Source organism: Xenopus tropicalis, chromosome 2 (assembly GCF_000004195.4).
Source record: "Xenopus tropicalis strain Nigerian chromosome 2, UCB_Xtro_10.0, whole genome shotgun sequence".
Classification (NCBI taxonomy): Eukaryota; Metazoa; Chordata; class Amphibia; order Anura; family Pipidae; genus Xenopus; species Xenopus tropicalis.
Window position 1 is genome coordinate 53,580,026 of NC_030678.2, and position 24,994 is coordinate 53,605,019.

Genomic DNA, 24,994 nt, shown 5'->3' on the forward strand with positions numbered 1-24,994 from the left:
ATGTGCACTACCTGCAGTTTTTCAGTGTTAACCCCCCCTACTTGTGAAATAACCCCCACAAACTATATATTTCTGAAAAGTGCACACCTTCAGCTATTCAGAGACACCACTCTTCTCTTTCTACATAGAAAATTGTGGCCGCAGTCCCTTGCAGAAGTCAGCGCTTTGGTCAGAAATCGAGGAAAAAACTGATAAAAAAACCTAGATTTCTCCCCAAAATCTCCATGGCAACTACCAAAAACTTACTAAACATCAATCTGCAAGTTCCCCTGAATAAAACAATACCCCATATGTATGGGTGCACATAAAGACGTGGCCACCAAATGCCCCAAAACAGGGGCAATGCATAAGGGCAATTTCAGTTGATATTTTGGGGGCTGCGCTCTATGTGCACTTCCTGCAGGTTTTCAGTGTTAACCCCCCCTACCTGTAAAATAACCCCCACAAACTATATATTTCTGAAAAGTGCAAACCTTCAGCTATTCAGAGACACCACTCTCCTCTTTCTACATGGAAAATTGCGGCCGCAGTCCCTTGCAGAAGTCAGCGCATAGGTCAGAAATCAAGGAAATAACAGACACAAACCTAGATTTCTCCCCAAAATCTCCATGGCAACTACCAAAAACTTACTAAACATCAATCTGCAAGTTCCCCTGAATAAAACGATACCCCATATGTATGGGTACACATAAAGACGTGGCCACCAAATGCCCCAAAACAGGGGCAATGCATAAGGGCAATTTCAGTTGAAATTTTGGGGGCTGCGCTCTATGTGCACTTCCTGCAGTTTTTCAGTGTTAACCCCCCCTACCTGTAAAATAACCCCCACAAACTATATATTTCTGAAAAGTGTACACCTTCAGCTATTCAGAGACACCACTCTCCTCTTTCTACATGGAAAATTGTGGCCGCAGTCCCTTGCAGAAGTCAGCGCATTGGTCAGAAATCAAGGAAAAACCAGATACAAACCTAGATTTCTCCCCAAAATCTCCATGGCAACTACCAAAAACTTACTAAACATCAATCTGCAAGTTCCCCTGAATAAAACGATACCCCATATGTATGGGTACACATAAAGACGTGGCCACCAAATGCCCCAAAACAGGGGCAATGCATAAGGGCAATTTCAGTTGAAATTTTGGGGGCTGCGCTCTATGTGCACTTCCTGCAGTTTTTCAGTGTTAACCCCCCCTACCTGTAAAATAACCCCCACAAACTATATATTTCTGAAAAGTGCACACCTTCAGCTATTCAGAGACACCACTCTCCTCTTTCTACATGGAAAATTGTGGCCGCAGTCCCTTGCAGAAGTCAGCGCATTGGTCAGAAATCAAGGAAAAAACAGACACAAACCTAGATTTCTCCCCAAAATCTCCATGGCAACTATCAAAAACTTACTAAACATCAATCTGCAAGTTCCCCTGAATAAAACGATACCCCATATGTATGGGTACACATAAAGACGTGGCCACCAAATGCCCCAAAACAGGGGCAATGCATAAGGGCAATTTCAGTTGAAATTTTGGGGGCTGCGCTCTATGTGCACTTCCTGCAGTTTTTCAGTGTTAACCCCCCCTACCTGTAAAATAACCCCCGCAAACTATATATTTCCAAAAAGTGCACACCTTCAGCTATTCAGAGACACCACTCTTCTCTTTCTACATGGAAAATTGTGGCCGCAGTCCCTTGCAGAAGTCAGTGCTTTGGTCAGAAATTAAGGAAAAACCAGATACAAACCTAGATTTTGGTCAGAAATCAAGGAAAAACCAGATAAAAAACCTAGATATCTCCCCAAAATCTCCATGGCAACTACCAAAAACTTACTAAACCTCAATTTGCAAGTTCCCCTGAATAAAACGATACCCCATATGTATGGGTGCACATAAAGACGTGTCCACCAAATGCCCCCAAACAGGGGCAATGCATAAGGGGGGGGCTGTGCTCTACCTGCAGTTATTTAGTCTAAACACCCCCATACCTGTGAAATAACCCCCACAAACTATATATTTCCAAAAAGTGCACACCTTCAGCTATTCAGAGACACCACTCTTCTCTTTCTACATGGAAAATTGTGGCCACAGTCCCTTGCAGAAATCAGCGCTTTGGTCAGAAATCAAGGAAAAACCAGATACAAACCTAGATTTCTCCCCAAAATCTCCATGGCAACTACCAAAAACTTACTAACCATTAATCTGCAAGTTCCCCTGAATAAAACGATACCCCATATGTATGGGTGCACATAAAGACGTGGCCACCAAATGCCCCAAAACAGGGGCAATGCATAAGGGCAATTTCAGTTGAAATTTTGGGGGCTGCGCTCTATGTGCACTACCTGCAGTTTTTCAGTGTTAACCCCCCCTACCTGTGAAATAACCCCCACAATCTATATATTTACGAAAAGTGCACACCTTCAGCTATTCAGAGACACCACTCTTCTCTTTCTACATGGAAAATTGTGGCCGCAGTCCCTTGCAGAAGTCAGCGCTTTGGTCAGAAATCAAGGAAAAACCAGATACAAACCTAGATTTTGGTCAGAAATCAAGGAAAAACCAGATAAAAAAACCTAGATTTCTCCCCAAAATCTCCATGGCAACTACCAAAAACTTACTAAACCTCAATTTGCAAGTTCCCCTGAATAAAACGATACCCCATATGTATGGGTGCACATAAAGACGTGGCCACCAAATGCCCCCTAACAGGGGCAATGCATAACGGGGGGCTTTGCTCTACCTGCAGTTATTTAGTCTAAACACCCCCATACCTGTGAAATAACCCCCACAAACTATATATTTCCAAAAAGTGCACACCTTCAGCTATTCAGAGACACCACTCTTCTCTTTCTACATGGAAAATTGTGGCCGCAGTCCCTTGCAGAAGTCAGCGCTTTGGTCAGAAATCAAGGAAAAACCAGATACAAACCTAGATTTTGGTCAGAAATCAAGGAAAAACCAGATAAAAAAAACCTAGATTTCTCCCCAAAATCTCCATGGCAACTACCAAAAACTTACTAAACCTCAATTTGCAAGTTCCCCTGAATAAAACGATACCCCATATGTATGGGTGCACATAAAGACGTGGCCACCAAATGCCCCCAAACAGGGGCAATGCATAAGGGGGGGCTTTGCTCTACCTGCAGTTTTTCAGTGTTAACCCCCCTACCTGTGAAATAACCCCCACAATCATATATTTACGAAAAGTGCACACCTTCAGCTATTCAGAGACACCACTCTTCTCTTTCTACATGGAAAATTGTGGCCGCAGTCCCTTGCAGAAGTCAGCGCATTGGTCAGAAATCAAGGAAAAACCAGATAAAAAACCTAGATTTCTCCCCAAAATCTCCATGGCAACTACCAAAAACTTACTAAACCTCAATTTGCAAGTTCCCCTGAATAAAACGATACCCCATATGTATGGGTGCACATAAAGACGTGGCCACCAAATGCCCCAAAACAGGGGCAATGCATAAGGGCAATTTCAGTTGAAATTTTGGGGGCTGCGCTCTATGTGCACTACCTGCAGTTTTTCAGTGTTAACCCCCCCTACCTGTGAAATAACCCCCACAATCTATATATTTACGAAAAGTGCACACCTTCAGCTATTCAGAGACACCACTCTTCTCTTTCTACATGGAAAATTGTGGCCGCAGTCCCTTGCAGAAGTCAGCGCTTTGGTCAGAAATCAAGGAAAAACCAGATACAAACCTAGATTTTGGTCAGAAATCAAGGAAAAACCAGATAAAAAACCTAGATTTCTCCCCAAAATCTCCATGGCAACTACCAAAAACTTACTAAACCTCAATTTGCAAGTTCCCCTGAATAAAACGATACCCCATATGTATGGGTGCACATAAAAACGTGGCCACCAAATGCCCCCAAACAGGGGCAATGCATAAGGGGGGTCTGTGCTCTATGTGCTCTACCTGCAGTTATTTAGTCTAAACACCCCCCTACCTGTGAAATAACCCCCGCAAACTATATATTTATGAAAAGTGCACAGCTTCAGCTATTCAAAGACACCACTCTTCTCTTTCTACATGGAAAATTGTGGCCGCAGTCCCTTGCAGAAGTCACGCTTTGGTCAGAAATCAAGGAAAAACCAGATACAAACCTAGATTTCTCCCCAAAATCTCCATGGCAACTACCAAAAACTTACTAACCATAAATCTGCAAGTTCCCCTGAATAAAACGATACCCCATATGTATGGGTGCACATAAGTACATGGCCGCCAAACCTGAAAATGCATAATATTGGGGCTGCACTCTATGCACCCCTTTTTTTTTTGCCTGCACCCGAATGAATGGAATACGCTCGGGTGCAGGCTCATGTAGCCGATATACGCATGAAAACGCGTGAGAATGCAAAGTCTCGCGTTTTCATGCGTATATCGGCTACATGTGCCTGCACCCGAGCGTATTCCATTCATTCGGGTGCAGGCACAAGTAGCAGGCGTAGGGCTGAATTTTCGGCAAGCGTTTTTCCACTTGCTGAAAAAATCAGCCCTACGCCATGTGTGGCATCAGCCTAACCCTTGGCAATAGAAACTACCAGAACAATCTTAGCACCTCTGGACCTTTCTAGAACAACTGAAATCAAATGAAGTTAAAATGGAATAAAACCACTAAAAGCAATCAAAGAACAATAATTGCAATGAAATCGGTGGTCAGAGCCCTGGATCCACCAATGTCACTGCAAAAGCAACCTTTTTGGGGCACTAAATACACAATAAAGAACAATGCAAAGATAAAACACCATAAAATCAGTAAATTCAAATAAAAACCGCTCAAACCAACAGAAGAACAATTATTGCAATGAAATCGGTGGTCAGAGCCCTGGATCCACCAATGTCACTGCAAATTCAGCACCCAATAGCAATACAAAAGTTATAGTGCAATAGAATAATTCAAAAACAGAAATCAATTATGAAAATGCAAAAAAAACACTAAAATGTGAGTGTAAGTGTGTGTGTAAGTGTCTGTGTGTGCTTGGGAAAGTTGTAAATAAGTGTGTATGTGTACAAAAGTGTAATAATGACAAAGATAGAAGAAGAAATGGAAAAAAAAAAAAATTTTAGACAGTTGAGATTGAAAGGAAGGCAGGAAGGCAGCAGGGGGGCTCCAGCAGTCTCACGTGGCAGCAGAGTGAAGAGGCGACGGCGGGGGCGGCGACAATTAAAGGGACAGCAGTGGACACGTCATCAATGCGTGTCCACTGCTGTCATTGGCTGAGGACCCGGATCGGCGGCGCTGGGGGACCCGGATCGGTAAGTATGACCTTACTTGCTCGTTGCCTAGGGGGTTGTGCAGGCTTTACAAGCGCTGCGCTGCTTTAAAAGCGAGCGCAGCGCTTGTAAACCCGTTAGTGCTGTAGGACGTAGATTCTACGTTCTATGGCACTTTGGTCCCTTGGTACCTAGGACGTAGAATCTACGTCCTATGGCACTAAAAAGGTTAAGGGGCTCTGATGACAAACAACATTTGTTTGCCAATGTATCAACATTAAAAGTTCACGTTATTTGAATTTAGGGGTCTTTACATGCAAGCTGGTTATTTCTATGCATATTAGTTATCAGACTATTCTGAAGACCCATGATATTTACATACAAACATTTATGATGCTTGTCGACGTCCAAAAACATGAGATATGATAGTATCAATTTCAAGTTTTAAGTACATTTTCATACATTTTGTAACAAATTTGTAAAAGAAAGACATTTACCCTAAAATTTTGTAGTGTGGTGTGTTGAGAAATTCAGTGTTCTGCAGTTGGGAATTTGGTATCCATGTACTCACGCAATATTGGGATTGTATTAAAATTTGGCGATACAAATCCAATTATAATATAGTTCTCTATTTTAATACAAATATATTTTGTTTTTAAATTATTTAGATTTACATATACTGTCCTGACAAAATGGGGGGATTAGGGGATAGGCCTACTTTAAGTCATTCAGTGACAAGTTACATGCTCATGATTTTTTCATTAGAAGTTAAAGACAGCTGAAGACCTAGACCTACTAAAGACTTACTGTAGCTGACAGCAGATAAATTATATCAAAATGTAATAGAAGGAAACACTATAAAATCTTGACAGAAGGAGATTATTCTTAGAAAATGTATTGCTGCTAAAGGTAACATATGCTTTTATTCTGTTTCCTCATAAAGGAAGGATAATATGTAATCAAATATGAAGGAAACAAACTCATTGTATATTTTTTGCAGTTTTCAAATGATTTGCCTTATTATCTTTAACCCTTTCCCTGCCAACAACGTAGGTACTACGTTGTTTTACAGTTTTTTCTGATGGCTTAAACCCTAACTGTGATTCTTACAGCACAATTTCTAAAAATATTAATACTTATAGCAAAAACACTCACTGAGTTTGCAAAACTAAAAGCACAAACACTGCTTTGCACTCAGTTTGCAAGTTTGTAACACACACTTTGCAAAACTGTAGGCACAATTCACTGCACAACAGTCTTTTTGCAGAACTTTAAACACAACTCACTGCTTACACTCAATTACCAAATTTCCAACACACTCCTAGCAAAATTATACACATGTATGGCTATCATTAACACTATTTTGCCAACTGTCTGGCACACTTTCACATGTGAAAACTGTTTTAGATAATTAGTTCACTTTGCAATCAGCCTAAGCACTCTAAATAAGCCACAGGTAAGCTGTCTATGTGGAGTACAATGGAAGGAGCAGTAAGAGTGAGAAGAGTGAGAATCAGAGGAGGCCGAGGAGGCCGAGGGAGAGGACGTGGAGGTGAAGAAGCGAGAGGGTTAGAGGAAGTTAGAGGAAGAGGACAAGGAGGAGCAAGAAGAGGACGAGGAGGGACGAAGAGGAAGGGTAAGAAGAGTAAGAAATAAAATAACTGATGACATCAGAGCTACAATAGTGGACCATGTCATCAACCATGGGATGACCCTGAGGGAAGCTGGCCAACGGGTTCAGACTAATTTGAGCCGCTACACTGTGGCAAGCATCATTAGGACATTTCGAAATGAGAATCGGTAAGTACTCTGTAGCACTGCCATACTCTAATGAGAAACACAACAGTACCATACATGCAAAAATACTGAAATTGTTACTTTACAGAATTGCTAGACGTCCAGATGTTGGGGGCAGAGGAAGAATGTTCACTCCAGAGCAAGAGACCCATATAGTGAACATGGTGATTGCCAATAATGCAATAAGACTGCGCGAAATACAGCAGCGCATAACTGATAATGACACCATCTTTCAAAATATACACAGTGCAAGCATTTCTGTACTAAGTCGTGTACTTGCGTGCCACAGAATAAGAATGAAGGAAATTTACAGAGTTCCTTTCGAGAGAAACACAGAACGTGTAAAGCAACTGCGATATGACTATGTGCAGGTAAGCTATAGTGTCATTGGTTCTGAATTTGGAAGTGCATACTGTAGTGCTGTGCATGGGCCTGATGTGTTGCATTTGTTTTGTCTTGTCCAGAGAGTGATGGAACTAGAAGCAGATGCCATGGGACATGAGCTACTTTTTGTAGATGAGGCCAGTTTTAACCTCAGTAAAACCAGGAGACGTGGCAGGAACATTATTGGACACCGTGCCATCATCATGTCCCAGGACAATGTGGTGGTAACATAACCATGTGTGCAGCTATAAGCCAAAATGGTGTTGTTCACCATCATGCAACCATAGGCCCATACAACACTGCACACATTATTGCATTCCTGGACACCTTACATGACATGCTCACTGTTCAGAGACCAGAGCACACCCGATATGTCATCATATGGGACAATGTTAGTTTCCATAGGGCTGCTTTGGTCCGCAACTGGTTTACAGACCACCCATCCTTCATGGCACTCAACCTCCCTCCATACTCTTCATTCTTAAATCCCATCGAGGAGTTCTTCTCTGCCTGGCACAGGTAGCCCTTTTACAGGCAATGGAGGAGGCATGTGGAGATATTGACCAGGCATCATGTCAGGCCTGGATACGGCATTCAAGGAGATATTTTCCCCGGTGCCTTGGACTGGAGGATATCGCATGCGATGTGGACGAAATTTTGTGGACGAAATTTTGTGGACGAACCCAGAAAGACGACATGATGTAGGCTGATTGTCTTTTTTTTTCCTTTTTTTTTGTGAAATTACTATTTTGTGTTCTGACTTTGTCTTGGTTTTGATGAGTGTGAATAAACACCAATACTTGAAGTTTGGATCCTTGTATGTTTACATGACACTATGACAAAAGTATGACCTCAAATTGACATCTGTACACAGAGAAAGCAAAAGCCAGATGTGTTTTGTATTCATACCATCAGTGTGCAGTTGGCGCATTGTGTGCTTAGTAGATGATGGCTTGTGTGTACTGTTTGATACGAAAACACCATTTTTACGAAGGTGTAAGAGTTAATCTAGCTGTGTTCGCTTTTGCAAGAGAACTTCAATGTTTTGATAATTGGGTGAAATTATATACGCTGTCAGGGGGCTCTGTGTGCAAAAGCTGAATTGGCAGGCGAGAAATCCATATGCACTATTTTCATTTTGGGGTCAGTACATACCACAGACTTTGGTATATCTATGCATATTGGGCATCAAACTGTTCAGTAGACCTTAGGTGTTCCTATTTAGGGTGATTTGCCTTTGTATGCAAGCAATTGTGTGAGATAAATGCGGCAAACTGCAACATTTTTATGCGATTTTCTGAAATGTCATAAAAACCACTAACTTTAGGAAAGCTTTGCAGATTGGTACTTTGGTGTAGAAAGGACTCTTTACTCATGTAAGATTTGTCAGAATGTGTACTTTCCAAAAATATATGGTTTTCTGGGGGTCTCTGTATAGTTAGGGGGTGTTACGGCACATAATACACTGTCAGGGTGCTCTGTGTGAAAAAGCTGAGTTGGCGAGAATTCCATATGCACTATTTTCATTTTGGGTTCAGTGCACACTTTAGGCAAAATTTAAGTAAGTTATGCCATCCCCATTCAAGCGGAACTGCACAGATTTTAACCATCTTGACAGAGGGAGATCATTCTAAGAAAAGGTAACATGAAGCCTGTAAAAGGTAACATAAGCCTTTATTCTATTTCTTCATAAAGGAAGGATAATATGAAATAAAATATGAAGGAAACAAGCTATAACAAATGGCCTTCTTTGTTTATTTTTTGTAGTTATCAAATTATTTGCTTTCTTGTCTTGATGATTTTCAAATGGGGGTCACCGACTCCAGCAGCCAAAAAACAATTGCTCTGTGAGGTTACAGTTTTATTGTTATTCTTACTTTTTATAAATAACTTTTGTTTCTATACAGGTCCTCTCCTATTGCCAAAGCAATTTAGACCCTAGCAACCAGATAGCTGCTGAAACTTTAAACTGGAGTGCTGCTAAACAAAAAGTGAAATAATTAAAAAACTACAAATATTAAAAAATGAAGTCCATTTGCAAATTGGCTCAAAATATTACTTTCTCAGAAGTTAACAACCCCTATAAACCTTAGGTCTGATTCAGTGCAAATGTTTACTAATATCATCCATCTCTTCAATGCACAAAATTATGAATATGAAGAAAAACAAGTCATTCCTAAGACTACATCTTAGTCCTTTTGTAAGAACTACTGTACACATCGAAGTTTGCCACTTAATGTATATTTTATATGAATTACTTACTGGTTTAACAGACCTTGATTTTCATTATATTCATCCTCTAGTCTCAAGCTTAGTTTTTCATTTTCCAGCTATAATACATAAAAGCAAACATGTTAGGTTTGCATATCATACACACATACAGTGAAAAACATAAGTATTTGAACACCCTGCGATTCGATGCTGTGCAGAGGGAGAAACATCAAGGGATCGCTGCAGCTTCACTGTTTGCTTTTCAGGGACCGGAGTGGCAGGTATTTAAAGAATGCTGTGAGGCTTTTCACTGATAAAATGTTTGGTTTGGGGTTGACATGTCCTTTAAATGCTGTCTCTCACAGTGGGTATGTACCTACAATGTGAATTTCAGACCCCTCCATGGTTTCTAAGTGGGAGAACTTGCAAAATCGCAGGGTGTTCAAATACTTATGTTCCTTACTGTATATGGGGCAACTGTGAATGTAAAATGATTATTCAAATGCTGGTTTCCAGAATCTCATAGAAAAGTTTTGCTGTTTGGAGTAAATAAATAAATAATTACCAGTCTTGGATTTGCTAGAATGTGTAAACTCCAAATATATATGGCTTTCTGGGTTAAATCTAGTTATTCCAACTTTTACCAAACACAAAATGCAGGCAGTTTGAAGCATTTTGGGGTCTCTACATGTCACATACTTTGGAAATCCTATGCACAATGATGTTAAACTGTTAAATTAGAATGTGTTATCTTAATAACCAATGAGATGTGGGAGACAGGATCCTGTAATTTGCAAGCGCTGACACAATTTTTAGAAATATCATAAAAAACAGCTAACTTTAGTAAAACTTTTGTACTTTTCAACCATATGTTTTTTGAGTTTTCCGTTTTGGATACTTTTATGATGAAAAAACATAGGTGGGATGTTTTGTTTGCAGGAGCATTTCTGGGTCTCTACATCCCACATACTTATATTTTTACTTATGCATGCTGTGCATACTTACAAGACATTTTACATACTTGCAATTCTTGGATGGCTTTCCGTTGAGCTTCAGTTGTTCTTCTGTACTCTGATAACTGTTTCTCCTTTAGGTGTATGTCAAAATCAGTCGAGACTTTCCATTTTTTTATCTTTTCTGCTTCTTTGTACAGTTTAGAATATAGATGACTGGCTGATTCTGTATTCTAAATATACATATTTTAAAGTGGATAACGATTAAAAATGCCCAAAAAACATATTGTATGATTCTAAAACTATCTTAATTAAATGTTTCTACCTACTGTATGATCAGTTCTTAAAGGAGAAGGAAAGGCTAATAAAGAGTTAATCTCATTAATCTCAAACTGCTGGCATACCTTCAGTTGTCTCAATAGTGCCCTTAAGTCTCCTCATATTTAACCTGTTCAGATGATCAGAAGCCAAATAGGAAGAAAAAACGCTGAGCTATGTAAAAAGAATTCCCATAATGCCTTACTCCTGCACCGAGACCGAGACCAAGTGTACATGCTCAGTTTGTAAGACTATGGGGCTGATTTACTTACCCACGAACGGGTCGAATGGAGTCCGATTGCGTTTTTTTCGTAATGATCGGTACTTTGCGATTTTTTCGTATGTTTTGCGATTTTTTCGGATTCTTTACGAATTTTTCGGATCCAATACGATTTTTGCGTAAAAACGCGAGTTTTCCTATCCATTACGAAAGTTGCGTAAAAAGTTGCGCATTTTGCGTAGCGTTAAAACTTACGCGAAAAATGCGCAACTTTTCGCGTAAGTTTTAACGCTACGAAAAATGCGCAACTTTTCGCGTAAGTTTTAACGCTACGAAAAATGCGCAACTTTTTACGCAACTTTCGTAATGGATACGAAAAACTCGCGTTTTTACGCAAAAATCGTATTGGTAACGAAAAATTCGTACAGAATCCAAAAAAATCGCAAAACATACGAAAAAGTCGCAAAATGTTCGTTTTCAAGTCGGAACTTTTCCAATTCGGGTCGGATTCGTGGGTTAGTAAATCAGCCCCTATGAGTCAGCTTCCTGAGTTCTTAGCATTCTTGAGGGAGGCGAAAGCAGGAGAGGGGAGAGAGCTGAGAGCTGCGTGTCTCTGGCACATGAATTAAAGACAAAAGAAATCTTTTGACAGAGAAGTCAGTGCAGCATTTCTGTGAGTGCTTATGGCTGTATTACATAGACCATTCTGATAAAGCTTCCTTAGTTTTTACCTTTCTTTCTCCTTTAAAAGCTTAGACAATGAGGATGCTAATAAGTTAAGAAGCCCACAATGTATTAGGCTAAGGGCACAGATTTGGGCACAAAAATGTATCTTTTCACATTTTCTGGCCAAAATCTGTATAGTGTAGCTGCACACAGGTCATCAATGTGCCTGTCAATGTAGCTACATGATGTACTGGATGGGAGCAGGCAGAGAAAAGTGGAGCATTCACCACTGTGTAATAAAAATCATCTTTTCCTAAGCTTTTTTTCACATACAGAGATTTTTACTTTCAGAAAAAATTGCTAGTGAAATAATTAGCAAAAAAACGCATAAGAGATTGAGATCAAATAACTGAGACAAATAATAAATCTGTTCCTAAGTGTGACACAGACTGTAGAATCGATTTTATGATTTAATACACAAAGGGGCCGATTCACTAAAGGTTAATAAAATGAGTGATATTTATAGCATGCATTAAAAATATTATCACTTCTTATTTTTTGTGACTTAACGATCGATTCACTGAAAGGACACTTGTCATAATTAAGAAGCGAAGTTCTTTGCGTTATTTATTTGGCGATGATCGATTTTCCGCGATATTTTATATAGTGCATGCTATTACGGACGTAGCAGTTAGTTTCTGAAAACTACTGTTCTGAAAATTACCATTTCCCTGAATGCACAAACATGCATCACTCTAGGAAGATCACATACTTAAAAAAATCTGACTGCAAACTCCATCTTGTCAACACAATCACCAGCTGCAATTGTGTTCAGTAACACCTACTCCTGGGAGGCGTTAAGTTTCACAGTAATTATCACTACATTTTACACGTTTAACGCTTCATATGTGTTTGTGAATCATGCATTAGTATTATTTCTAAACGTAAACAAAGGCATCATACAGAACATAGGATTTATGTTAGATGTTATAGGGTAAAACTTCATAACAAATGTGGTGTAAAGGTGATACCTTTATTGGCTTACTAAGATGATAATCACAGAAAGCTTTCAGAACATTTCAGTGCCTTTTCCAAAGCCAACTGACAGGGTCCGAAAAACTTTACTTGGAATTACAACGGAAGACGTTACATGAAATCATCTGCAGACTTTTTAAAAAGTGCTTTGCTGTGGCGTAGGAGTGTCTGACAGCTTTAATTTTCTGTGTATTAATAATTTTGTAATAAAACCTTACCTCTTTCTGAAATATAGGAGTTACATTTTGAAAAATATCTGAAAAGAATGCAAATTAAAATATGAAATATGATTACAGGAATGCATAATATAAAACATGCAATTAAGGACATGCATTGAATCTAACCTGCATTTTTGTTTTTTATGGCATTTCCTAAACTTCCAGTTCCTACAGATGACTTGCAACCCTGAAGAATGAAAAAGAAAATTCATACATTTGTTTTCCAAACTTTAAAGCAAGATTAAAAAAAGTTTTAGTTACCATTTTGTACATTTTCATAAATATAGGGGTTCATTCAAGAAAGCAAGTGCTGTGTTTTAACAGTGTTGCCCAAAGTTTGTCAGAATGGGGTTGGGTAATTTTTGTCATTTGCCGTTATAAGTTTGCACGTAATTCACTTGGTGCAAGTGTGCAGCACCTATTACTACTTGCAGCCTGTAGAGGGAATCATGGAATTAATACCAGCTTGATGGTCATGGTAGCTCCAGGGTCCCGCTACATCAGTAGGCACACTTGTGCATGATTGTAAAGAGCAGGGCTGTGGAGTCGGTAGATAAATTCTCCGACTCCGCAGCCCTCAGTTTCTGATACTTCCGACTCCGACTCCTATGTTTTTAATATGCTAAAAACTCCGACTCCACAGCCCTGGTAAAGAGGAGTAAGAAATTATATACTGGTGCCATGACGTCTACAAGTTATTAGTAGGGGTTGCCATAAGCTTAAGTGATTATAATTGCTTACCCGATACCCTGGGCTGGTGCTCCAGTAAGCTGAAAACTGCACCAGTACAGTGTACTTCTGTGGGAACACCACATTGCAATCTTCATCTTAACATTTCTTCTCTTTGGCCCTGGGCCAGCGCACATGTGCCCGTGTTTAAAGGACAGCTTTCTGCATCTAAGTTAAGTTTTGACTCACTGTGAATATGCACCCACGACTGGAACGATAGAAGACCATTTCAAAGAAGCAGACAATGATGTCATGGATCGTCTGCAGTACTACCCCAGGCGGTGTACATTTCAGCGAAGCATAGCAGAAGGCCAGATTATCAAGTAAGAGATTTTAATCACCAGGCCATGCCTAAAACCACCAAGTGATTATAATCCTGCTGGTTCATATTGCAGTTGCTTTGTTCTTGCTCTGGTTATGTTTTATTACACATTTTGCTGCAGTACAGTAAGCTGTATGTGACAGAAGTTGATGCCCCAAGATACAAATAGTAATATTATACAGCTGATTCAGCCTCCAGGTTTGCTGCCGGCTATACCATCAAATCAATTTAAATGTTGGGAACATAAATCATGTTGATGGATTAACCTTATCTTTTATAACAAGACTCTTAGATAAGGTTCTTGAGCATAACAGATGCTTTTTTTGTATGTCAGAAATACAGAATCATTAGGAAATAAGGAAAAAGTATCGCACTCGCAGGACTTTATGTAAAAAATCAAAAAGACTTTATTTTAGTTTCCCAGCGTTTCGGTCACATTACATGACCTTTCTCAAGGGAGAACAAACAGTGAAGGGCAATATATATATATATATATATATATATATATATATATATAGACTACACAGATAACATAAGATGTGCAAAGCAATCCTGTAGGTTAAAAATACAACAGACAAATATATACTTGTGGACAGTGTTTACATCAGGGCATGAAAACTGCTAAACTGCAGGGCAGAGAGAAGGATGATTAAACCTGGTCATTATTTGTTCTGTGCAGGGCTGTGGAGTCGGAGTCAGAGTCGAGGAGTCGGAGGCAATTTTGGGTACCTGGAGTCGGAGTCGGAAAAAAATGAAAAAAAAAAAATAAAGTTTAAATGTCCCAATTCACAAACAGTCATAATTAATTACTTCTCTGCTATAAGAATAAAGCCCAATGCACACAGTGCATAAACGAACACGTTGAGTGACCACGAAGCATGCTTTTCATTGACTGTATGAATGTATAAAATACATTAGCATATTAAAAACAGAGGAGTCGGAAGTTTCAGAAACTGAGGAGTCGGTGAATTTATCTACCGACTCCACAGCCCTGGTTCTGTGCCCCTTATGTGTTTAGCCTATGTAACAGTTTAGTATATATCAAAACTCCCTTGACTTTTGCCTTAGGCTGTCTAAATAAGGGACAAAGTTGGGGATCTTAGTCAGGCCCAGACTGACAATCTGTGGCATATGTCAGAGGGCTACTTTATCATGCCATAGACAGTTACTATCTATTGGGCTAGTTGGGGCAGTTTTAATATGCCCCCCAAGTGAGAATATAACCAACTATCCTTTACATTTAGGTGTGGTACCAACAGAAGTTTGTCTTTTTTTTTTTTTTACAGTTTTACAAACTTATTATTCTGTATAGGTGCACTAAGGCGGTATTTGCACTGTGCATGCTGTACCATACTTGTTTTTACTGTAATTTTGTTTTCAAACATTTGACTTGGAAGTTTGAGGCACTCATTCTGACTGCTTAAAAGCTAATATAGAGACATAGTGATTTGTTTTCTGTTCCCCTGCAATATATTAGATATATTGCACTATTTCTTTTCCACTTATTTCCTTACTTACATTATTTGCACATGTAGATGTGGGCTAATTAATCAAAATTCAGTCTGAATTCACAGACATTTGAACTTAAAGGAGACATTTCATATCACCTTCATATTCAGTTATATGATTCATCTTTCTTCAATCTATGTAATTTTGCAGAAAAAAAAACGATTTGAATGCATTTTACCTGCTAAAATCGTTTTTATATCAGAGAGAGATCTTCACTCCTCTGAAGCTAAACTGAAATGAGAGATGGGAGTGTCTCTTCATTCTCCCAAAGGAAATGGTCACAGCACTGACTGACAGGCTGAACTCTGCTGTAGCAGGGAAAACCCCTCCCCCCCCGCCTGTGTATCTGTTACCAGTCTGCACATAGCTGTCCTGTGCTGCTGCCTGATCTTTACAAATTGCAGGGAGTTGTTGCAGGAGAAAATACAAAAAAAAGCCAGTTTAGGTGTCAAAGTACAAGTTGCAGGAGAAAATGCAAAAAAAGCCAGTTTAGGTGTCAAAGTACAAGTTGCAGGGAGTTGTTGCAGGAGAAAATGCAAAAAAAAGCCAGTTTAAGTGTCAAAGTACAAGTTGCAGGGAGTTGTTGCAGGAGAAAATGCAAAAAAAAGCCAGTTTAGGTGTCAAAGTACAAGTTGCAGGGAGTTGTTGCAGGAGAAAATGCAAAAAAAGCCAGTTTAGGTGTCAAAGTACAAGTTGCAGGGAGTTGTTGCAGGAGAAAATACCAAAAAAAAGCCAGTTTAGGTGTCAAAGTACAAGTTGCAGGGAGTTGTTGCAGGAGAAAATGCAAAGAAAAAAGCCAGTTTACGTGTCAAAGTACAAGTTGCAGGGAGTTGTTGCAGGAGAAAATGCAAAAAAAAAGCCAGTTTAAGTGTCAAAGTACAAGTTGCAGGGAGTTGTTGCAGGAGAAAATGCAAAAAAAAGCCAGTTTAAGTGTCAAAGTACAAGTTGCAGGGAGTTGTTGCAGGAGAAAATGCAAAAAAAGAGCCAGTTTAAGTGTCAAAGTACAAGTTGCAGGGAGTTGTTGCAGGAGAAAATGCAAAAAAAAAAGCCAGTTTATGGGGGCCAAAGTACAAGTTGCAGGGAGTTGTTGCAGGAGAAAATGCAAAAAAAAAGCCAGTTTAGGTGTCAAAGTACAAGTTGCAGGGAGTTGTTGCAGGAGAAAATACAAAAAAAAGCCAGTTTAGGTGTCAAAGTACAAGTTGCAGGGAGTTGTTGCAGGAGAAAATGCAAAAAAAGGCCAGTTTAGGTGTCAAAGTACAAGTTGCAGGGAGTTGTTGCAGGAGAAAATACCAAAAAAAAAGCCAGTTTAGGTGTCAAAGTAAACGTTGCAGGGAGTTGTTGCAGGAGAAAATGCAAAAAAAAAGCCAGTTTAGGTGTCAAAGTACAAGTTGCAGGGAGTTGTTGCAGGAGAAAATGCAAAAAAAGCCAGTTTAGGTGTCAAAGTACAAGTTGCAGGGAGTTGTTGCAGGAGAAAATACCAAAAAAAAAGCCAGTTTAGGTGTCAAAGTACAAGTTGCAGGGAGTTGTTGCAGGAGAAAATGCAAAAAAAAGCCAGTTTAGGTGTCAAAGTACAAGTTGCAGGGAGTTGTTGCAGGAGAAAATGCAAAAAAAGCCAGTTTAGGTGTCAAAGTACAAGTTGCAGGGAGTTGTTGCAGGAGAAAATACCAAAAAAAAGCCAGTTTAGGTGTCAAAGTACAAGTTGCAGGGAGTTGTTGCAGGAGAAAATACAAAAAAAAGCCAGTTTAGGTGTCAAAGTAGTGCTGGGCGGTATACCGGTTTAACTGGTATACCGTTTTTTAAAAAAAAAAGCGGTATGAGTTTTAAACATACCGCTATATCGGTATGCGCGCCTCCTGCTGTTTTTCTCCAATCACATCCGGGTTGCGCCCGTGCGTACGTGACGTCGGCGCGCATGCGACGTCGCTAGGACGCATCGCTGGAGCTGGAGGAACCACAACTTGGGTAAGTTCTGCTGGGGGGTTGTGGTTGGGGGAGTTGTGGCTGGGGTTGGGGGGGCTGGCTGGGGGGGTTGTGGCTGGGGTTGGGGGGGCTGGCTGGGGGGGTTGTGGCTGGGGTTGGTGTTGTTGGGGGGGGGCTGGGGTTTTTGTTGGGGTTGTTGGGGGGGGTGGGGGCCACCAATATTTATTATTTATTTTTTATTTATATACCGTCAAATACCGTGATACCGATATAATTTTGAAAAATACCGTGATATAAATTTTTGGTCATACCGCCCAGCTCTATGTCAAAGTACAAGTTGCAGGGAGTTGTTGCAGGAGAAAATGGAAAAAAAAAGCCAGTTTAGGTGTCAAAGTACAAGTTGCAGGGAGTTGCATGTAAAAAACCCTCATAGCGATTGCAGCACATAATACGGATGGGCAGGGACACTGTAGGATTGGGTGCAGGGAGTTGTTGCAGGAGAAAATACCAAAAAACAGCCAGTTGAGGTGTCAAAGTTGCAGGGAGTTGCATGTAAAAAAAACACATTTCTTTTCATTAGGTACAGTCTATAGAATAAACAGATTTGACTCCTTTAGTATGAAGAACGTTTTTTTTTTATTTGGCAAAATATTATTTTTCAATAAAGAGATTCAAGATGCTTACTTAGCAGGATCGTGTCACAGACGCTGCCAGCGAAGTGAACAGCTTTTCAGGAGGGCTGGGCGGGCCAGGAGCAGCACAAGACAGCAGGACCCCAGCGTGACTGACGTGGGCGGGGAAATGGCGTCACCAAAGTCCCCGCCCACGTCTCACGCCCACTCCTCTCTCAGTGGCTGCAGCATTTCAATGGGAAAGAAGCTAGGGCCGGCGGCCCTAGCTGAAGACAGAGACTTTCTTCTGGCCGGAAGTCCTGTGGATGGGAGGGGCTTCAGCGTTTCAGCAAGGATTTAACAGCCTTCTTAAAGAGTAGGTAGAAAATAAACTTTATTGTATTAAATTTTACTGTTTTAGCTGCTTTTTAAGATAAAGTGAAAAATTATTGTATATGTCTCTTTTAACTGGAATTATAGTAAACATTATAGTTCATATGAAAACTTTCAAATAAATAAAACATAAAAGTATTACCTGAAAAAATGAAGATGGTTCAGCAACAGACTGTGGTTTAACTGCAGATACCTGGCTGTAATTAAGTCTTGATACTGAGAACATCGTAAATGGTTTCTCCTTTTACATTTTCTTATGCCTATAAACTAAAAATAATAGCATAAATCAGTGTCTCCTGTTCTAAAAGCGGATATCCAAGTATCCTGGATATAATTTTTTTAATTTGTATTATGTGCCCCGTTAATTTAATTTAAATGATATCACCCTTTTTTAAAGTCATTTTAACCTTTTTACTACCAGTCATTTTGGTCAAAGCGGAACTTGTATTGCCAGACAGTTTTTGAACATTTTGCACTGTTTCACTTTAGGGGCCTTTCCTCAGGGGAACTTTTAGTTTACCCAGGAAAACAATATATGGTTTTTTTCAGGACAACCTATGCTTTCAAAATATTGTAGAATTTTTGTGTAATTCCAATTCTGTAACAAGATATGGGCTTCTAAGTGTCTAAAAATTCAAAAAAAAAAATTAATCCATAATATAAACACACATACCAGAAACAAAAATTATTTTATGCACGAAACTACAACTGATTTGGAAAGTCCCATGTCTCCTGAATGTGCCAATATCAAATATTCATAGTTTTATGGAGATTTCTCACTTGTATAGGTCAAAAACTCCCAGCAGTACACTACCAAATTTCGAAAGCACTGCTTCAAAAAGCTGCATACTTTAGATTTCAAGGCCAAAATTCCACTAACAGAAGGTTTATCCCTTGTACATTTTTCGAAAGAACAGATTCTGGGGAATCCTGAATAGGCACAATTGTCTGTCTACTCTAAACTATCAAGATGCAATGCTTTCCTAAAGTTATTGGTTTTTATCAAAATTTGTGAAATTTTTAAATCGCTTCAAAGCTTCCAGTCTATAGTATCTTATCTCCTACAGCTCATAAAGTAACCAAATAAAACACCCTAAATATGAACGCCAGGGGTCCACTGAACAGTTTGATGCCCAATGTGTATAGGTTTATCTAAGCATGTGGCATGTAGGGGCCCCAATGTGAACATACCCCCATATGATCTTTCATGGGACACCGGGTACAACTACACTTCCGGTCTTAAGGGGATGTGCGGCAACAACAAAAACAGCGCAGAGCTTACATGCGCACATAATACACCTGAAGCTAGTGTAGGGATACTGGGTTCAACTACACTTCCAGTTCTACGGAGATGCCGGCGGTGTGGACGGAAGCGGAGGAGAGGGTGTCGGGGGGGCGTGATGGCGAGACTTAAGCGACTGCTGTATAGATCGCCGCTACCTAGCATCTTTCTTTCTAATGCTAGGTCCTTGGCAAATAAATTGGATGAGTGGAAACTGCAAATTGCAACAGATAAGATCTTGAGGGACTGCTGCATTCTGCTGATTACAGAGACGTGGTTAAACCCTTGCATTCCTGATTCGGCTATCGAATTGGCAGGCTATACAGCGTATCGGCAGGACAGGTCAGAAAACTCTGGTAAGAAGCGAAGAGGGGGGTTGTGCATCTATGTAAATAGCAGCTGGTGTACAAAAGTTGTTGTTAGTCACTGTTCTCAGGATATGGAATTTATGACTATTTGGTGCAGACCTTTTTACCTCCCGCGTGAATTCAATGCTATACTGCTAGCAGCTGTGTATATTCCGACGGACGTGAACGCTAGTTTGGCTCTAGGGCTTTTGTATGAAAGCATTAGCAGCAAACAGAGCAAGTATCCTGAGGCTGTTCATATCATCTCTGGGGATTTCAATCATGCAGATCTTGAAGATGTCTTACCTAAATTTTAACAACATATTAAGTGCGCGACTAGAGGAGAGAGAACTTTGGATAAACTATACACGAACATCAAACAAGCCTATAGGGCCAAACCTCTAGCTCATCTCGGTCAATCGGATCATGTGTCGCTGTTTTTGATACCTGCGTATACTTCTCTCAGGAGACAAGTTCCTATTACGACCAGGACTGTTACTACATGGCCTGCGGATGCCTCTCTACAATTGCAAGACTGTTTTGAGAGAACAAATTGGGAGATCTTTAAACAACAGGATCTGGAGTCCTATACCTCAACAGTTCTGGATTACATTAGGTTCTGTACGGATAATGTCACCAAGGATAGAACGATGAAGATTTATCCAAATAGGAAACCCTGGATGACGAGGGAAGTACAGAAACTACTAAAAGACAGGAACGTTGCTTTCAGAAGTGGGGACAAGGTGCTTTATAGCGTGTCGAGAGGCAACCTGAAAAGAGGCATCCGGGAAGCAAAAGCAGCCTATAGGAAGAGGATAGAGGAGCATCTGAGGAGCAATAACACCAGACAGGTGTGGAAGGGCGTTCAGCATCTCACCGGCTATAAATCCAATAATACTGGGATCACTGAGGGAGACGCTTCTTTAGCAGAAGAGTTAAAAATCTTTTTTGCCCGTTTCGAGGTGCCACAAACAGATGGAATATTGCAGTCACCCAGTTATAATGAAGAGGTGTTTACGGTGGGGGAGGTGGATATGAGGCAGGTACTGAGGAAGGTTAACCCATGGAAGGCCGCTGGACCCGATGGCGTGGCTGGACGGGTGTTGAAGGTATGTGCAGAGCAACTGGCCGGAGTACTTACAGAGATTTTTAATCAGTCCCTCTCCCAGGCTTTTGTTCCATCTTGTCTCAAGGCTTCCATCATTGTTCCGGTGCCAAAAAAATCTGGTACAAAGAGCTTGAATGATTTTTGCCCAGTGGCACTTACATCTGTTATCATGAAGTGTTTTGAGCAACTGATGCGGAATCACATCATTGCGTGCCTGCCAGTAGATTTAGATCCATTCCAATTTGCTTACAAGGCAAAGAGATCTACTGAGGATGCCGTGGCTAAAGCTCTTCATGCTACCTTGACTCATCTGGAGCAACAAGGGAGTTATGCGAGGCTGCTTTTTGTGGATTTTAGCTCAGCGTTGAATACCATACTTCCACACCAATTAGTGTCCAAATTGGCAGTTTTGGGTCTTCCATCCCTTACCTGTAGCTGGATCTTGGACTTTTTGTCCGGTCGCTCTCAGAGGGTCAGACTGGGCTCACACATTTGAAACGCTCTATGTTTAAGTACCGGCTCACCCCAGGGTTGTGTATTAAGTCCGCTATTATATACCTTATACACATATGATTGTGTTCCTAAACACTCTGGAAATAAAATCATTAAGTTTGTGGATGATACTACGGTGATTGGACTTATCTCTGGAAAAGAGAGTGAGATGGAATACAGGGATGAAGTGGAACGGCTGTCAGAGTGGTGTAAAGACAATAACCTGCTCCTGAACATTGCAAAAACCAAGGAACTGGTCATTGATTTTAGGAAAAAAAAGAGCGACGTGGAACCACTCATCATTGATAGAATGCAGGTGGAGAGGGTTTCAATTCCTAGGAATGGAGTTGGAGGATGATCTGACGTGGAGAGTAAACACTAAGCGGCTGTTAAAGAAAGCGCAGCAAAGACTGTACTTTCTGAGAGTTCTGAGGAAAAACCATCTACCTAAAAATCTGCTTCTTGCCTTTTATCATTGTTCCATCGAAAGCATACTTACCTACGGACTATGTGTGTGGTTCAGTGCCTGTACCTCCAAAGAGGTTAAGGCACTACAGAGGGTTGTCAGGTCAGCAGAGAAAATAATTGATTGTCCCCTCCCAACCCTGGAACACATCTATATCTCCCGTTGCAGGAAAAAAGCTCTGGGCATTGTACAAGACCCGACTCATCCTGGCCACTGTCTCTTCCAGCTCTTGCCATCGGGGAAGAGATATAGAGCAATGAAAGCAAGAACTAATCGTCTGAGAGACAGCTTCTATCCAAGAGCAATTATGGCTTTAAATGTGTAACTATGCCACTGCTTTGAGTTGTTGCTTGTTTCAAATCTCGTTGTTTACTATGTGACAATGTCAATAAAGATATGTTCTATTCTATTCATTTGTGTCATTTCAGCTCCAGCAAAATCAATACATTTACATCATTATAAGTGGAATAAAGCTAGTATAAAGTACGTTCACTCCAGAAAGTCATATATTTTTGGAAAGTACACATTCCCTCGAATCTAAAATGGGTACCCGTGTCTTTCTACTCCAAAGTACCAAGCCACATTTCAGCATTTCTAAAGTTAGCAATTTTGATGACATTTCAAAAAATCCCCTCAAAGCTTCCAATTTGCAGCATCTTATCTCCCACATAGCATAAGATACCAAGAAAAACACCATAAATTTGAACGCCGGGGGTCCACTGAACAGTTTGATGCCTAATATGTATAGGTTTACCTAAATATGTGGCATATAGGGGCCCCAATGGGAACATACCCCCATATGATCTGTCATTTCAGCTCCTGCAAAATCAACACATTTACATTTTTGTAGGATAATGCCACAAAAAAGTACACTCACCCCAGAAAAGCCATATATTTTTGGAAAGTACACATTCCCCCAAATCTATAATGGGTACACATTTCTTTGTACTCCAAAGTACCAATCTGCAAAACTTTCCTTAAGTTAGTGGTTTTTATGACATTTATGACATTTTATGACAAGGCAAAGCTATGCCAAAAACAGATCAGAAATACTAATACAGGGATAAAAATGCAATAAAACCACAAAAATTGTACAAATCAGTGACACAACAAAATAAGTCACACAACAGTGTAATTAGTGGTCAGAATATCTGATCTGGTGCCCCTGTTAGGAGAGAACAGCACCAGCGCTGGGTAGATGCAGCGCTTCCTCCTTCCGGCTTCGCACGCGCGCGCATGCACAGTAGTATGAAAAAGCCGAACTTAAACTATAAATTCGCGACTGTCCCGGGAATTTGTGGCAGAACGAAGGAGGAAGCGCTTGCTACAGGTACCCCGGGCTGGTGCTGTTTTCTCCTAACAGGGGCACCAGCCCGGGGTACAAGGTAAGCGATTAAAGTCACTTGGGGGTGCCAAACATTTTGGCACCCCCAAGTGACTTAGCCTTTCCTTGTCCTTTAAGTTAACTTTTAGTATGTTATAGAATGGGCACTTTGCAGCTTCAAATGGGGGTAACTGACCCTGGCAGCCAAAAAACTATTGCTATGTGAGGTTTCATTTTTATTGTTAGTTACTTTTCTATTCAGTCTCTTTTCATATTTCAATTTCATTCAATCTATTGCCTTGTTGCTAATAATAATTTAGACCCTCTTAGACCCCTTTAAATTTTGTTAATGTATTGTTACCTGTCATTACACCTTTTGAATTAATGTATTCTATATTTTGGGCATTATTTGGCCATTTGCAAGTTGCACTTCTTAGTATGTAATAGTGTAACTAAGTCCACAAATTTGTCTGTGTCACATTTCATTTGCTCTTACACTTTCAGTTTACCTAAAAAAACCTATACACTGAGCTTTCCATTTCTAGAAAGATATTTAGTGCTCTAAATCCCAACAAATATTAAAAACTGCCATTTTTCTTCACACAGGGATTTATAACAGAAAAATATTTTATGTTATGCACAAAAATCCAGCTGATTTGGGAAGCCTCATGTCTCTCAAACGTGCCAATAATAGATTTGTATAGTATTTGTGCCCATACTAGATTTGTATATATTTTAGGGAGATTTATGACATCTATAGAGCTAAAACTTCCTGCAGTACATATCTGAATTTTCTAAGCAGTACAGCAGAAAATGGCACACTTTTTCCAAAAAACAAAAAATCCTGAAACAATGTTTGCCCCAGGAAACCATATAATTTTGAAAAGTACATATTATACCAAAACCAAGAAAATACATTCTAAATATGAATTCTAGGGCATGTAGAGACCCCACAATTAAGTTAGTGCATACAAATTGTAATGGAGGTCACGTCAGCTACTGAAAAATAAACAATTTTACTGCATTTTATGTGGGATAAAGCCACAAATAAGTTTACCTCCACGAATATGATATATTTTTTTTTAATTAGAAGTTTTGATGAAATACCTGAAAATCACCTCAAAGCTTCCACTTTCCAGCATCCTATCTCCCATATATCATTAAGTAACAATACATTTTACATGGCATCTAGAGATCCCAAAATGAAGTTCATAAAACATACATATTGTCCTGAAAGGTCACTTCTGCTACTGAAACCAACACATTCACTGCATTTTATGTGGGGTAAAGCCACAAAACATACATTTACATTCCAAAACCATATAGTTTTGAAAAGTACACCATTGAACGATTCCAAAATGGGTATGAATTTACTAAACTATCTGAAGAACAGACACAGAAATGAAAATATGCACATGCATATTCACAGCTAATACTCTGGCTACTGCAATTTAAGCACCTGGTCTATGTA

General features: G+C 39.9%; 1 protein-coding gene across 6 annotated transcripts in view; it reads right to left on the reverse strand.

Moving 5' to 3' along the window:
- sycp1 (synaptonemal complex protein 1) overlaps positions 1-24,994 on the reverse strand; it is a 95,966-nt gene that overhangs the window by 66,441 nt on the left and 4,531 nt on the right. For 5 of the 6 annotated variants that reach the window (XM_031896790.1, XM_031896793.1, XM_031896791.1 and 2 more), the window contains exons 2-6: positions 18,647-18,771; positions 13,147-13,207; positions 13,021-13,058; positions 10,632-10,796; positions 9,662-9,729 (exon numbers count right to left, since the gene is read on the reverse strand). In XM_031896790.1, the coding sequence (XP_031752650.1) occupies positions 9,662-9,729; positions 10,632-10,796; positions 13,021-13,058; positions 13,147-13,207; positions 18,647-18,730 (416 nt within the window). In that variant the 5' untranslated portion in view covers positions 18,731-18,771. Of the gene's footprint in view, positions 1-9,661; positions 9,730-10,631; positions 10,797-13,020; positions 13,059-13,146; positions 13,208-18,646; positions 18,772-24,994 lie in introns of those variants that run through there. The other variant, XM_031896794.1, reaches the window with a different exon arrangement.